General features: G+C 37.9%; 1 protein-coding gene across 2 annotated transcripts in view; it reads right to left on the bottom strand.

The window, feature by feature from the left end:
- MLLT3 (MLLT3 super elongation complex subunit) overlaps window positions 1–16,969 on the bottom strand; it is a 283,363-nt gene that overhangs the window by 265,544 nt on the left and 850 nt on the right. For both annotated transcript variants that reach the window (XM_036082628.2, XM_036082627.2), the window contains exon 2: window positions 15,958–16,138. In XM_036082628.2, the coding sequence (XP_035938521.2) occupies window positions 15,958–16,138 (181 nt within the window). The remainder of the gene's footprint in view (window positions 1–15,957; window positions 16,139–16,969) is intronic.

Consider the following 16,969-nt stretch of genomic DNA (forward strand, 5'->3'; position numbering starts at 1 on the left):
TTTCAGGTTACTATACATTTCAGCTACATGCCACAAGCAAAAGATACTGATTATAAACCTATCTGATCTATTTTTTTATTATAATAGATCCTATCACCTTACAGTATCTCCAGTAGGAGAAATAGGACTTCAACAACTTAACATTCGGAAATGACTACTAGTTGTTGGTTTCCTAAAGGAAAAAAATTAAAACAAAAAACACCTATGAATTAAAATATACACACAAATGGGTACTCCGGAATTGACATGTATGAATGGCTTACTTGTTTTAAAAAGGAAACCTCAAATCCTGGGTTAATAATATGTGTCACTTTTAGGGATTTAAACCATAAATTCTTCAAATAAAACTAAATAAATGGATTTGTAAGTAATTAACTATGGGACTTCAATCATGTAAAATTATCTCTGTATATTCTCTATGGCTCGGGAATTTAACTGGTTATGTTCAAAATAATACACTTAGTGGGTCTTGGAGCCCACTGCCTGTGAAATCTCCCATGGAGATTCAAGACCACCCATTGAAAATAGTACAACATTATTGCCTCGAGCAAGAAGCTGGTACATAGGACTGGTTATTCAAGTCTTTTAAATACTATTTTATTGAAGGATTGTGGGAGGTGGGGGAGGGGGCCAAGGGGGATTCATGAGTGGATGGGGGAGGAAACTCAGACAGAAAAAAAGAGAAATTTCTAAAGCAAAGGTTCCAGTAGTCCCCCCTCCCACTCCTCATCGCACCCTCCCCCCCTTTTTAAACAGCTACATAAACAAAGTAATAAGTGCTCAATTTCAGGGAGAATTACATTATACTCCATTTGAACAGGCTACAAAGTACTTTTATTTGAAAAGCTGCTTCTCCTCTGTTATAAACAAATTTACCAGGCACCAATTTCAGAAGAGAGAAGATGGCTAAGGGAGATGGGAGGCAGAGTTAGGAAAAATTCACTCAGTGTCTTAAATAGTTGATCCAATAAAGATCCCTTAGAGAAAACTGTAAGTCTATTTTTTTTTTTCTCCCAGTAGGCAAATCATACAGGAGGGCTTTTCTTTTCTAGCATACTGCACCCTGTCTCTTTAAATTCCAGGCCTGCCCCATTTCCCACGCATTCAATGAAAGCAACACGTTTGCTGGCCTCTAGCCCACAATGTCAAGTAGTTTTCTTGCTATTGAATTTCAAGATTATTCTTTTGGATCATTTGCCCTTTAGTTTTAAGCACGCCAAAGCAAAAATAATGTCTTTCTACAATAACATAAAGAAAACTCTGAGGCCTTTACAAGTCTACAAGTAGAGAACACCTTTTCCTTTAGTTCCCCTTTCACTGCAAAATATGCTCCCACTCTATATGCTCCAAATAAGGGCCATTTATACATTATCTTGGTCTACCATAGCTTTGTCTGTACTATAATAAAATTCTATGAGTATATTTAATTTAGTACCAAATTTGGAATTTCTAACAATCTGCAATACTCAAACCAAGTCTTCGTATTACTCAAACTCTCAAGGCTTTCGTGTGGTCCCCCCCTGAGGATTCAGTTAGAATAGGTTTTAAAACAATTACTTGATTTTCTATATTTGCAGTTAAGCCACCTACATAAATTAATAAAAGTAGTAAGCAAATATGGGGAGCTGTAATCATGGGGCCAAAGAGTCTATTTTCCTCATTTTCATACACATCTTAATCCTGAAGAAAAGAATCCAGGCCATTATGAATCCCATTTAGAATTCTCTCCAAAGGAATAGAAATAGTTAAATAAAAATTTATGAGCAGAACTAAATGAAGCCCATGGAAAATGTTACTCCAAATGCTAGTAAATGGAACTTAAAGTTTTTAAAATGGCAATTTTATTCAAGCAGCTAATAAAGAAATGCTCTGATCACAAACATCAATTTTTGTATTTCACATCCTGAGGTGGAGTTAATCTGTCATTTATGAATTTTGTAAAAGCAGCTAAAACCAAAGGGAAAACAGACTTATTCTTATTTGACGTACAGTTTTGATATGCATTTGCGCATACTACTTTCAATGGTTATTTTAATTTTAAAAAGGTAAAGATATTAATATCCCACAGATCATAATATCATGGACTTAACTGGATGAATTTTGGATTGCAAAGAGACCTTTAAGACAACTAAAATTGGGGAGGGGGTTGGGAGGATGGGTTAGCCTGGTGATGGGTATTGAGGAGGGCACGTTCTGCATGGAGCACTGGGTGTTATGCACAAACAATGAATCATGGAACACTATATCTAAAACTAATGATGTAATGTATGGGGATTAACATAACAATAAAAAAATTAAAAAAAAAAAAAAAGACAACTAAAATTAACTCCGTCATTTTGCAGAAATCATTTCTTTTAGTTGTGTTTAAGGAATGTTCATATTAATCTATCTACTATATATAAAACATGAAATTACATTTTAATTTTTATTTTTAAAACTTCTGGTAATTTTTGTAGTTTATATATGAAATATTATTTAAACTGTTTTAATACTAAAATATTGTTTGTGTTTACACAAGTATGCATCCATCCAAAAAGAACACCTCTTCTTTCCCTGCCCCAAACATTATTTTTGTCTTGCTTTTTAGTAGTTGTTTGGGTACTTTTTATTTCTCATAATTTAACATTTAACTTCCAAATTATATACAAAGACACAAACTGGAAATGGGTCTTTATTTGCAATTACGGATCCCATTTATTCCTGCCACTATTACTATACATCTAAGCATGAGTATGCCCTTTCATTTGCTGTCAATTTTTAAAGTCAGATTTAGGCTCTGGAAATTTTTCTAATACTACACACATCAAGATAAACACACTAATTAATAAACTTATCAAAACTCCACAGGAAAAAAAAGATCAAAACTTTTCAAAACATTCCTAAGTACTTCAAAAATGTACACTGTACTGAAATATTAAACATGGTTGTCTTTCTGTTACAAAGAACATCTTACATGAATCATGTACTCATAAATCAGGTTAATCTGATTCATTTTACAACTTCAACACAGCAACTTTGTTAAGAAAGGTAAGAATATGATTTACATGTTTTCTTTAAAGTTTACAATCAACTTTTGAAACATTTGTGCATTTTTTTTTTTTTTTCGGACAGAGAGAGAGAGAACACAAGCAGGGGAAGTGGGAGAAGCAGGCTTCCCGCCAAGCAGGAAGCCCGATGTGGGACTCGATCCCAGGACCCTGGGATCATGACCTGAGCCGAAGGCAGACGCTTAACGACTGAGCCACCCAGGCGTCCCATTTGCGCATATATTATAGTACTATTAAAAGAACACTCAGAATGACAAGGTGATTAAAATTTCAAATAACAAAATATGAAAGTGTTCCTTGGGAAAGACATTTTTATGTTCTAAATGAGACTAAACTTAAAAAAAAAAAACTAAAAAGCGTATTGTAAACATGTCCATATGTACATTTAAATATCTAGTTTTACCTTCACATAAGTAATATGTCTTATTCAAGAAAGCTCGAAAAATCCAGTAAATTTTATAAGCATTTCCTGAAAGCTCCTTTCTATTTGCTAGATGGGGGTGCTGAATCTTGGAATAAAGCCAATTTGATGTATTTCTTGATATCCCACCTCCCAGAGATAACTTCTATTAACATTTTGCTATAGCATTTTCTTCCCATCTTTTCACAAATGTATTATCTCTCGCACAATTCTCAAAATGTGAGAAATGAACAATTCTGGCCATTCTCATATAAAGATAATGGCCTGAATCAAGTACTAAAATCAATGATGAAAATAAACCAAAAAAAGAGCCTCTGCAGAAAGATACTATGTCAATTAGCACTAACTTCAAGCTACTCAGTAGCCTTTACAACATAATTCTCATTTATTTGCTGCTCTCTTCAAATTGTCTGCATTTGTGTATTTTTGTATATTCATATAATTAAATCCTTGGCTCTAGCATCATTCACAATTCTCTTTAACAGGTTGGAATGATAACTAGAATTTTTTTTTTAAGTTAGGTAGCAAGTCGTAAGTGAAAAGTGGAAGGGTAATTGCTTTTCTTCTTTTTTTTAAAGATTTTTTTTTTATTTATTTATTTGACATAGAGAGAGAGAGAGAGACAGAGTGAGCACAAGCAGGGGGAGTGGCAGGCAGAGGCAGAGGGAGAAGCAGGCTCCCCACGGAGAAGGGGGAGCCCAATGTGGGACTCAATCCCAGGACCCTGGGATCATGACCTGAGCCGAAGGCAGTCGCTTAACCAACTGAGCCACCCAGGCGCCCAAGGGTAATTGCTTTTCAAGACAACTTCAATTAAGCATCTGAATTATTAAATAGAAAACCCTGAAGGTATGATGAGTGATCAAATATTTGATATACCATACTTTACTTTAACCTGTTTACATGATAAGTCCAAGTCCCCACTTATTTCGTTGATAATAGAAACACAAGTAGTTATCTGAAACATGATGCTTCAGAAAAACAAACTGAGTGACAAAATCTCAAGGTCTGGACTACATTGTATGAAACAGAAAAAAAAAATCAGTTAACTTTCATGAAAAACCCAATGGTCTAATGACCTGGTCAAGAGCCATATTTGAAGCAGAAGTTTCAAATAAACATAGGGTATCTTGAGTTCTTGGAATGTTCCAACCTACAAGTAGTGTTGATGGCTGGCATAAATAGCACCAATATTACCAGAAAGTAACTTTTCATAACAAAAACGTAATCACCTATGTGGTTAATTACCCTACTTCCCTGTTACTGCAGGTAAGTCTTTTCACCCAGTTCACTGTTCACTCACCATTAAAAAAGGCAAAATCCCAATATACTGAAGTTCATATCAACATTTTCTTTTTTCAAAAAGAATTATTCTCCAAACCAGCACATTATGAAATATAAGAAATTAAACACAGCAACACATGTCTATCCATGTGATGACCAATACAGAGTTAATATCTAATAAATGGTAGTTATTTCATTAGGAAAACACTAGATCAAATATATGCTCAGAACTTACCCTTTAAAAAAAAAAACAAAACTAAGGAAAAATAATATTTCAAAGCTGGAAAAGCCCACAGAGCTTATTCAGTCCAAACATACCCCTTCTGCCTCCCAGCCCAGGGCCTTTCCTACTGCACTGCTAAATACTGCTCTACAAGTTTCTGGAATACATCTGACTCCTATTTTTAAAGCTAAAAGGCTAGTTAGTTGTATTTCATGGATTAAGTAATTAAAAAAAAAAAAAAGTGATAGACCTGGCCAAGGCTCTCAAATTTGTGACTAGCTTTTTAAAAAGCATCCAAAGTAGGTGAAAAAAAGACTAAGGAAGAAAAGACAGAAAAGGACAAAAATTCATTTTTGCCTATAACATAGGCTAAAACCCATTCTAGAAAATGTGATTCTCAGCCAACACAATGCTTCCTGCTAAATTCAAGTGGTGGTTCTGTTTACACAAAGTCAATTATTAGAGATACAGAAGAAATCAGTTTCAGAACACAGAGTAATAATTTACCACCTAGGGGAGTGGAAGCTAAAGTCAGGATTCTAAAACTCTTACCGACTTGCAATATCTGCCTTTATATTGTTGCCAAAAACTTCCAATGTCCAGACTACATTGATGGACGGTATCAGTACTATCCACAATGGTAATACAGGTCCCATCTCATGGGATGTGTAACTAATGCAACAGAGGAGGAACAATGGACACATACACAAGGAGGGGCCACTGCGGGACTGATGGAGCATGGAACACGTGCTATTGCTCAGTGTTATATGATGAGAAAGTAGGAGGGGCCACTGTGGGACTGATGGAGCATGGAACACGTACTACTGCTCAGTGTTTATATGATGAGAAAGGAGCTTCCCACTGCTCCTTACTATTTCTGTGCACAGGTAGGAAGTCATACAACAAGCATCTCTGATAAGACAATTTGGAGCTACATCAACATTTTGAATAAACTACCCCACTAAAAGCAACCAAATCCCAACAGTCTGAACTCTATTTTTCACTTAGTCACTACAAAACAGTTGCTTGTAATACAGGAACAGGGAAAGAAATTAAACAAAGGAAAAAATTTTATAAGATAAAGTATTTCTTCAATACAAAGAAACCTTCCATTACGCAGCAACTCACATTTATGAAGTATTTGGGGTAAAAGGTATGGATAACAGGAAGTCTAAAGAACCTTGCTTTTGGACATCCAAAATGTTACAAATGTATATCAAAATAAATAGGTACCTAGAATAATCTGATAATAATCTCCCCCAACACCACCCTGGGAGGGACAGGGAAGAAGAAGGACATAAAACCTACCTGCAATGATTAAAGGCATCATGTAGACTAAATTTATATCCAGATACATTAAGATACATTAACTCTCCCTACTCTGTAGGCCACTGCTATTATTAATATTTTAGGAAATTGTTAATGTATATTTTACTTTTTAAAATCAATACATACACACAGGATTTGGCCTGGTATTGATGGGAAAATAACTAATAATTTCTGCTGAAAAGAAACAAAAAAAATCTACTTTTGGCAAAATTAAATATTTTAAAATTTATTTGGCTCAGAGAATATCAATCTTCTGACATGGATAATAACTCTAAATTCAACTATCATCTTTGTAATCACTTACTAACATTATTTTAAATAAATGGACGTCAGAATTAAGTTCAAGATAAGCCATAATTTTCTTTAAAAAAATGATGCATTGATTTTATCCAAAAAGTTAATTGTTAACTACTACATACCAACTAAATCACACCCAAATACTAGCCTTATCTGTTTAGAAATTCAATGATAATAGCCTTCTTCAGGCCTTAATCACTGCAAACTTATCACACTTAAGTTAAAAGGATTACATCATACAACATTTTTTTTTTTTTTAAGATTTTATTTATTTGACAGAGAGAGACACAGCAAGAGAGGGAACACAAGCAGGGAGGGTGGGAGAGGGAGAAGCAGGCTTCCCGCCGAGCAGGGAGCCCAATGTGGGGCTCGATCCCAGGACCCTGGGATCATGACCTGAGCCGAAGGCAGACGCTTAACGACTGAGCCACCCAGGCACCCCGATACAACATTATTTCTTAAAACAATGTTCTGGATCCTTTATGGAATTACAATCCTACCACGGTGGGGAGGCAAAATATCAGGAGATACCTACCACTCAGTAACAATTTTTCCTAATGATTTAATTGCAAAGGAAACCTTAAATTAATCCACACAATAAATTTGATTTTGCCTGAAAGTAGCTGTAGACCTTTTCCCTCTTAAACAGCATCTACCATGGTTACCACCACTTAATTAAATCCTAGATCATATCTACAAAAGCAGTTATTGCTGAACATTTGTCTAATATAAGTGAATAATTATTCAACATTTTAAAAGTAAACATTTACCACCGTTTATTACTAGCTATCTTTTTGCACCAGCACACTTGTGACTCATTGTGTCTACATGCAAGATCACTTCACATTTCTAGGCTTCCGATTCAAAGTAAAAAGAGGATAAACAAAGATGAAGAATCTCAAATGTCCTTTCCAGCTCTACAAGACACAAGCACGTTGAAGGCAGGGACCTCCTCTTTCTCTTACTTCTCCCCCAGTCCATTCCCTGTATCCTGCACATATAAAGTCTGTTGGTTAAGCACATTACCAAGCCCACAAATTATATTCTTAAACAAAACCCCAAAACCACACAGGAAAACATAACAAAATAGATCAATTTGGCAAAATTAAAAACTTGTGTATGACAAAGAGATACCACACATTAGGCTACAAGAAAAAGAAACGAAAATGAGACAAGATATTTTCAATGCAAATAACAAAGGATTAACATCCTACAGATAAGAAAAAGACACAAAGATCCCAATAGTTTCTTTTTAAAAAAAGACAAAGGATATTTTTAAAAGTCAATAAAGAGGAAATCCAAATGGTCAGTAAACATATAGAAAATGCTTAACCCCACTAGAAACCAGGGAAATGCAAATGAAAAGATACCCTATTTCAACTAAATATAAAAATAAGAAATCTGAAAATATCCAACGTTGGCAAAGCTGTACAGAAAATGGTACTCATTCCCTGACAGAGTATAAACTGTCACGACTACTTTGTAGAGCAATCTGACACTGTCTAATACAAATGAAAACGTACACACAACTCAAATTCCAGGCCTATATCCAAAATCTTGTTCATTTGCACAAGGTAACACGTTCAAAGATGTTCACTGCACAGAACAGAAAATGACCTCTATATTCTTCAATAGGGGAACAGAAAATTAAGCAGTTAGAACCTCTTCCTACCATGAAATACTGAAGAGAAGAAATTAAAGGAAATGAATTGGCTCTCTACAGATGAAGGGTGTGTGAAAAGGTTCAAACACAGAGTGGGGGGAAATAGCAAGATACAAAATTATTCACTCATGAAAATGTTCTGGAATTAAACAGTGGCAACTGTCACACAACTTTGTGAATATACTAAAAGCCACTGAATGTTACACTTTAAAGGGGTAAATTTTATAGTATGCAAATTATATCTCAATTTTAAAAAAGGATTCATCCAGTATGATACTCTTCATGGAGATTTTATAACATAATATACTATTACTTGCAGCAGTATAAATGTGCGAATGTACATAAACAGAATGGAAGAAAGTCTGAAGAGTTGAAAGAAAGGATTGGGAAGCATCTAAAAACTTTAGCTGCATCTATAATACCTAATTCTCTAAAATCAAAACAAAGAATCAAATATGATAAAATGGAAACATTTATTCAACCTTGGTAGTAGGGATGTGAATGTTTGTTATATCATTCTTTCCTTTGTATTTTCCTGGGTTTTTTGCGTGTGTTTTTTTTTTTTTTTTTTGAGAAATACAAGAACGGCACAAAAAAGGCATATCATAAACGACAAATAGTAAATATACACATACCTAAAGATATGCAGCACTGTGATATAAATGCAAATAAAAATGAAGTTTTGCTTCATCCAGCAAATTGACAAAGATTTACAAAAACAACAACAACAACAACAACAAACAAACTGTTAATTCCCAGTATTGGCAACCATGTGGGGAAAAGGGAATTCTCCCAACCCCTGGGGAAGTATAAACTGGTACAACCTTTTTGGAGGAAAGTCTGGTAATGCGTTTATCAAAATTTAAAATCTATACACCTTGTCTCAACTATCTCCCTTCTGGGAAATTTAACACAAGGAAATTACAGGAAAAACCATAAAAATCAATGTCTCAGATGTTCATCATAGCATTATTCATAACAAATTAAAACTAAGAACAATCTAAATGTCCATGTGAAGTTGTAATAAATGTATATTCGATGTAATACCATAAAATCCAGCTCTGAAAAGATGGTATTTCCCCATATACCAGGAGGGTAGGAATGTTCACTTATGCGGTAACCCCAGCTCCTAGAAATGTTCTAGCCACACAGGAACTCCAAAAATTACCTGTTGAATGAATTCAGGTTAACTTATAGTTAACATGCGTGTGTTTGTATATATAGATATAGATATCTACTAAAATATTTCTCATGGTTCTCTTATAAAGAATTTTCAGGTAACTTTTCTTTATATTTCTATGGTTTGATTTTTCATAATGAACACACCTGCAAGTTAAGAAAATAACACTATTTTCAATTGCATGTAAAAAATATATGGGTTCCTCATAAAAGCCAGACTGTACACTGTACAAGTTCTATATCTGTAAGTTTAAGAAAACTAATGAATTACCTATAATATCAATGGACTCTTTCCAGACAAATTATAGTCTCAAAAATGAATACAGCACAACAGGAAAAAGGAGACCCACAAAATACAAGAGAATAAAAGATTAAAGCATGAAAATGTATGTTACAAGGAAGAGGATGAACTACAGAGACTCTGGCCACACACACAAAGCAAAATGTTTCAAAAGAATATTAATATGTATCACTGAAACAAGAGAATTTCTCTTTCTACAAGGCAGCTTCTTGTTTGAGGAGTAAAACATAAAATCAAGCAAGTTTAAAAGCCAAGGGAAAAAATTATAGAATTCGGTATTACTTCCATGGGGACAGTGAGAAACCCTGAGATCAGAGATCAAATTATTCTAAAATCTGTCCAATAAATATTAGAGTCTAAAGTTCAGTAATACACCAAGTCTTTGCTTAATTATGTAAGTGGGACAATTGTGTTTCACATTTCCTCCCCTCCCAAGTATCTAAGCTTTCCAAGTTATCTTTTGCAGACGTAAGTCACTAAGAGAGTTAAAAAAAAAAAAAAGAAAAAAAAGAAAAAAAAATTTTCTGCATCTTAGAACTGTAAAAGCTGTGTTAAGTAGAAGGGGTCATCTGTAATAGTTGACCAGAAAAACAACTTAAGGGCTAAGAATTGGCCTGTGGAAGACCACTGGAAGGAAACTTGAAAGAACCAAGAGAAAGAACAAAGAATCTTTAAGGTAAAATTATGAAACCAATTGATACCCCTGCCCTGTCTACCTCACAGAGGTAGTTCTACAGAGGGTCACCTAAAATAACAAATGTAAAAGGCTTCTGCTTATACAAATAATATGCCATAAACTGGACACTGATATTAACTATAAAATATATCCACTAAAACCCAAGTTTGGATTTTCCTTTTCTGAAAAAAATTGTTAGATAATTGTTATAATGGAATTTAACCATGCAAATACCTTGGAAGACTTCTTTCCTCTTCCCATTAAATGTTTTTATTAGCAATGATAATAACGGCTTTAAAAAAATCAGCTTCCACATATTAATAGGGCAGTTGATCTGTGCCAGGTTCTGTGAATATTTTATATCAGAGGTTCTCTGAGTGTATTCGGGGACCCCAAGATCCCCAAAACCTTTCCCAGGGATTGCCTCTTTTTCTAACAACTCTAAGACATTATTTGCCTCCTTCACTCATTCTCTCATGAGAGTACTGTGTTTTCCAGAGGCTACATGATGTGTGATAACCCAACAGACTGAATGCAGAGGCACGTAAGCTGATCCAGTTATTTCAAAATATCAAAAAGATTTGTACACAAAAAAGTAAAATACCACATCTCTCCTTTTTCTTGAAAATACTCATTTTTCATTAAGATACTATTCACATGCTACCTTTAATGGGTTGATTACTGTTATCTTTAAGCAAATTAATAAATAACTTTTTAAATGTTTCAGGCCTAATTTCTAATATTGTAAATATTGATAGATATAACTTCTATTAAAAAAGCTCTTTGGAGTCAATTTTTCTTTTCTTTCTTTTTTTTTTTTTTAATTTATTTGACAGAGAGCAAGCACAAGCAGGGGGAGCAGTTTTTAACAGTGTAAAGCAGTCTTCAGAACAATAAATTTGAGAACAGCTGATTCATATTTAATCCTCAATTTATGAGGTAATGGTCCTATTCTTCCATCATTCCAGGAACACAGGTGAGAACACAACTGAGAAAACAGACACAGAAAGGACTTGCTCAAGATCACACAAGCAGTAGGGCACCTGGGTGGCTCAGTTGGTTAAGCATCTGCCTTCAGCTCAGGTCATGATCTCAGGGTTCTGGGATCGAGCCCCCATCAGGCTCCCTGCTTGGCGGAGAGCCTGCTTCTCCCTCCCCCTGCTCCTGCTCTCTTTCACACTCTTTCTCTCAAATAATAAAATCTTAAGAAAAAGATCACAGAAGGAGTCTCTCAAGCCAGCTTTTGAATATAAGTCTGTAATTCCTAACCCTAACTCCTCACCACTGAGCAACAATATCTACCCAAGATAGTTCTATATTGGGTCTTTAGTCTTTGTCTTTTAGTCTTAAGAAGTAATAAGTGCTCACTGGAATGTTTTAAATATATAGAATTAACTTTTAAAAAAAAATCAAACACTACAAAACAACCTCTTATCACTGCCAACCCCATGAGCACCCACTAGAGAAAACTACTGGTAGGAGCTGGGTTCCCACTCATCCAAAATTCATTTACTTATACACATACACACATACATTTTTTATCTGTATAGGCATATTTTTTTAAATGGGATCACACTGATTTAGCGACTTGCCTTATTTCACTTAATATCTCTTGCAGATCATCCTGCATCTACGAATAGATTTACCCCCTTTTAATAGATCACTATCATTTAACTGTACCCAGCTGGGGTCCCCTATATGGCTTGCTTCCAAATTTCTGCTGTTTAAAAAAGTCACAAGAAATATGCTGTAACTTTGTGTAGTTGTAAAGCTGTATCTGTTGGAAAATCCCTGGAAGTAAAATTGCTGGGTCAAAGGGTGTAAACATTTAAAATCTTAATAGATGTTGCCAAATGCCCTCCAAAATGTCCGTGCCCGATTTACATTCCCACTAACAGCATATGAGATTTCCTTCAATAATTCAGCTTTTAAGTGCCTTGGAAAATTATGCCGTGTGTTGCTTCAAAATGCCAAGTAGTAGAACTGCTGTCAGTGGTCATCTTAATTCCATACAGAATTCTACACAAATCTTCTAACACTCACTGAATGTATCAGAATAGTTACCCATCTTTATTTTTTCCTGAAACCTTTTAAATACCTCAGAAGAGAAAACACACCAGGTGCACGCAGTATCTTCAACTACTTTGGTCTCCAATTTTAGGTACCCTGATAAAAAGTTACCCAAATTATTTCAGAAGACTCCTTAACAAAAATCAGAACTACGCAGTAACGCTGAGCTCAACCATTTAAATCAAAGGAAAGTTCTAAGTGTGGATTTATTATGCTTTATCTGCCCACTCAAAGGACTAGGGCTACAAATAAGAAGCTATCAAATCATACCAGTGGCCAAATTAGCTTACATAAAATAATAAGCAACAGATTTCATATCATAAATGTCAGTGGAACAGACTGCAACAGTTAAGAATGGCTGTAATTGGAAAGAAAGTTCACTCAAATTCACATCATACTAAAAATGAAAACATTAATATTTTAAATGAAATGTTTTGAATGTGACCATTTCAGTCATATCAGACTATTATAATCTTTGGTACTAGTAAATAAGATATGGTCTTTTTTTGCAGTAGATAGTTTTAAAATGCATTATACTCTGACCTGCCTATTCTGTACCGGCTAATGGATATTCCAGGCTTCACTATCTCATCAAAATCTCTCTTCTAGGACTCTGTGCTAGTAATTTTAAGTTGAAAATCTCCAACCCATCTTCGGGACAGAGTAAGCCCTCATTAATTCAAGTCCAATTAGCTCAATCCTGAAATGGTACATGTAATTCTCATTAGGCAACAAGTTGAAAATACTGGAATTTCTTCCTCTACAAGTTCTCATGATATTACTGTGAAATAAAGGAAATCAACCTGAAAATCAATTTGCTTTTCCAAACCAAAGATTTACAAAACTAAGGACTCATCCATCTTCGTGGCTGAGCAGTTCATCCTCAGTGCGAAGGTCCGCTTCTGTTTATCAGCTACTGTATATAGTGAAAGTGATTTAACCTGTCATTATCAATAGCCACTTACAGCTTGGCGTATGTGCATTTCTTTTAAGTATCTTGTAACTCAGATTTTTCACAAAGCCATTCTTGCAGTTTCTCCCATTTTCCAATTTCTCACTTACAGATCTATAAAATGGCAAATACAGCACCTTAAAAGGTACAGAAGTAGACTCTGCAATGCCTGGCATCCTTATTCTGTATTTATTCTTATCATTTTGAAAGATGTTATAAGCCCAAAAGTAAGTCCCAGGATTAAGTGGCATGTTTGGTGTTACTTGAATTTACAACTAACTATTCCCAATGAACAGAGAAACCTTCTCTTGCAATCTGAATCATGTGTAATTACAGTATGACAAGGTCTCTCCTGGGCTATGTAAACTGGCATTTTTCCCAGGACTTGTCACATCGTGGGAAGCACACATACAAATAAAAATCCAAAAATAAACATTTTAAAACAATGGCTTATAGACTACATAAAGAAACTCCACAGTTGAAAATAAAAAATTGAAGAGCCCAACCAGCAAGCAGGCATCTCTCAGTAGAGACGCCTAAGACATCAGTTGTTATCAAGCAGCTTACCACGCCTAGCAACAACTCCCAGGTGTGGGCTTTGCCGGGCAGCACCCTCATGTTCCCTCAGGCTGGACAGAAAATCATTAAGTAGGGGAAATGCAGGGGAACATCTCCACAGACACACTGAAGCACAGAAACAGTGGTGAAATCTGGGGAGGTTGGTCATCTTTAATTTCATAATGCCAATTGCTTGATTGTTAAGGCGCCTAAACAAAGTTATCTTAAGAGCTACATCTTCTGCCAACTGACTTAGTTTTCCTAATACAATAAATATTGCTTTTTTTGTTCCATGTAGTTCATTTCGAAGTGAGTAGCAGCCAAGTAGTCCTAACAGTGGATACCAAGGATCTTAGAAGGTGGTTTCTTTTGTTTAAACTCCTCTGCGGTGGGGAGAGGGAGACGGAGAGGGAAAAGCATCACACCCACCCTCACACAGTGACAGAAACTTGACAATCCTCATCCTAATTACAGTGGTGAGGACATATGAAGTAAAAGATCTCTGGCTATATTCTGATCTAAAATGCTAACAAAATCGAAATGTTATTTCCTAGAGGCCATGCATATTCCTACCCCTCTATTAGAGGCTGGATTCATTTATTAACCATCCAGCAAAGCCCATCAAATTCAACTGTTCAAGTTTTCAAGAAGAACTATACAACAAACCACTAAAGGCAAAACATACAATCCTACAACCCATTACATGAGCTCTGGAAACAAAACTAAGCATCAACACAAACCTCTGCCACCTCGAAGGCACACAGCATTTCTCCTTTCTTTATTCAGCTCCTCAATGCTCAATAATTTCCAGTAGCTCTAAGCAGAATGGATTTATTATGATGTTACTCTAAGAAACTGCAGGAGTTCTAGATGCCAATAAAGATTACGGATCAAATGGAAGATAACTACTAACCATTGTGTCGAGTTAGATAAATAAACCTGCTCACAAACAAAGCACCTTATTGTATTTGTACTGTTACCTCCACTAATCCAACTAAAACAACCAGACAGTAGCTTTCCGGAGGCTGAAGGGAATAGAAATCGGATTTCTCAAACCCTCTTTAAATTTCTTCCAAAATAACACCCCGTTTCTTTTTTTCAAAACTGTCCTGCCCTTTATGGAAAATGTTTGGGAGCAGAGGGGCTGAGCTGGATTATGCAAACTAGAGTTCCAGGCTAAAAACCAAGGTGGGGAAGGACTGAAGCAGAAGGCAGGACCACATCATTCCTCTGAAACTTAGCTTCGACCTTTGCAGGGACCCTCTTCCCCGCAGATCCCATGGGGCAGAGACTTCGGAACGCTGCTCAAAAATCGAAGGAGCAATCAAGTGCCATCGGGGGCTAGGGACGAGTAAGCCGTTCCCCACCCCCCCGCCCCGACTAAGCAGAAAATGCTGATGGTGCCGGGTAGGGGCGGCTAACCCACAGAAAGGAAAATCTCTGACAACCGGCACCCAGTGGAAGGCAGAGAAGACCCTAAAGAGAGGCGACTTCTCAAGACGAAACAATAACTACATCCCATGCATTCCTTGCTAAAACACAGGTAAATCTCAATTTCTCTAGGAAAAAAAAAAAAGGCGCAAGCTGTTTATTCCCTCCAGCCCCACCCCCCACCCCCCTCCCCCCGACACCTCCAAACCCAACAACTAATTGCACCTTCCCCACAGAACCCGCGGCTAACCCCAGAGGACCGGTGAGGGCTGGCTTGGGATGAATAAACACTCGACACCTGACGGTCCTTTCTCGGCGGTGACTTTCCCGAAGCCGAAGTGGCGCGCGCGCGGGCGGGAGCCCGGACCTGGCCAGCGCGGCGCCGCGCACCCTGGTCCCGAGGCGACGCCGGCGAGCGCGACGCGGGGGGCGGGGAGAGGGGCAGGGGGACCGCCCGGGCCAAGCGATTGTTTCCTCCGCGAGCAAAGACATTTTTTATCAAGCTCCTTTTGTATTCGAGCCCTACCTCTTTTTGGCCTAGGAAAGCTTTCGTGCAAGTGGAAGACGACTTTCTCCACAAAGTGCTGTATGTTACTGTGCTCCGGGCCGCGCACGAACACCATCCAGTCGTGGGTGAAGCCCTCCACGGTGGGTTTTTTCCTCACCTGGGCGCGGTGCCCCAGCTCCAGCTTCACCTGCACGGCACACTGCGGGCAGGGGGAGGAGAGACAGCCGTGAACAACAGGAAGGCGACCGTTCGACACTGAACATTGCGCCTGACATTTTTTTTCCTCCTTCTTGAAACGCACATAAAAGGAAACGGCGGTGCCCTCTGCATCCACGTTTCACGCGCGTGGGCGCGCACACCCCACACCCCCAAACACACCCCACCCGGCCCGCCCGGCTCCCGGCGCCCCGCATCCACACCGGCGGGGATTGTAACGGAATGTTGCCCCCAGTCGGGAAGGGGGTCCGGGGGTCGGGGGGTGGGGGGGAAGTAGGAGAGCACACTCAGCCACTACAAGCCCGACAACAAATGCATCGGAAACAAATTAGAAGACAATTAGGAGGCGATGCCGGGGCGGTTTCCCGGCGTGGGAAGGGAGGTAGCCGGGACCCCGAGGGGCGATTCTGGTGAGCCCCCTCCCTGAAAGTACCGCGGCGACAGGCACACGCCGAGGAAGTCTTTGTGTACGTGTGTGTGTGCGTGCGTGTGGAGCGCTGTGCCAGGCGGAATGGAAACTACAGGCAGCCTCTGCTGATGGGCACAAACTCCCGTGCTCTTAGCACTGGGTTCGTGCACAACAAAAATGAGACGTCGTCACACACACACACACGCCCGCAGGAAAACACGCCGAGGCATCCATAACTTAAGGCACCCCGCACCCCCAGCGAAAAGCCCCACGCGATCGGCGAGGCCAGCCTCGCAGAGCCCCCGAAACACACTTCCAAGAGCCAAAGTGGCCCCAAAGTAGCTCCCACCTCCCCCAAAAAATAAAAATCAGAAAGGCAGGGCGGCGGGCGGACAGCCGCCGAGG

The sequence above is a fragment of the Halichoerus grypus genome, chromosome 14 (genome assembly GCF_964656455.1).
Source record: "Halichoerus grypus chromosome 14, mHalGry1.hap1.1, whole genome shotgun sequence".
Taxonomy (NCBI): domain Eukaryota; kingdom Metazoa; phylum Chordata; class Mammalia; order Carnivora; family Phocidae; genus Halichoerus; species Halichoerus grypus.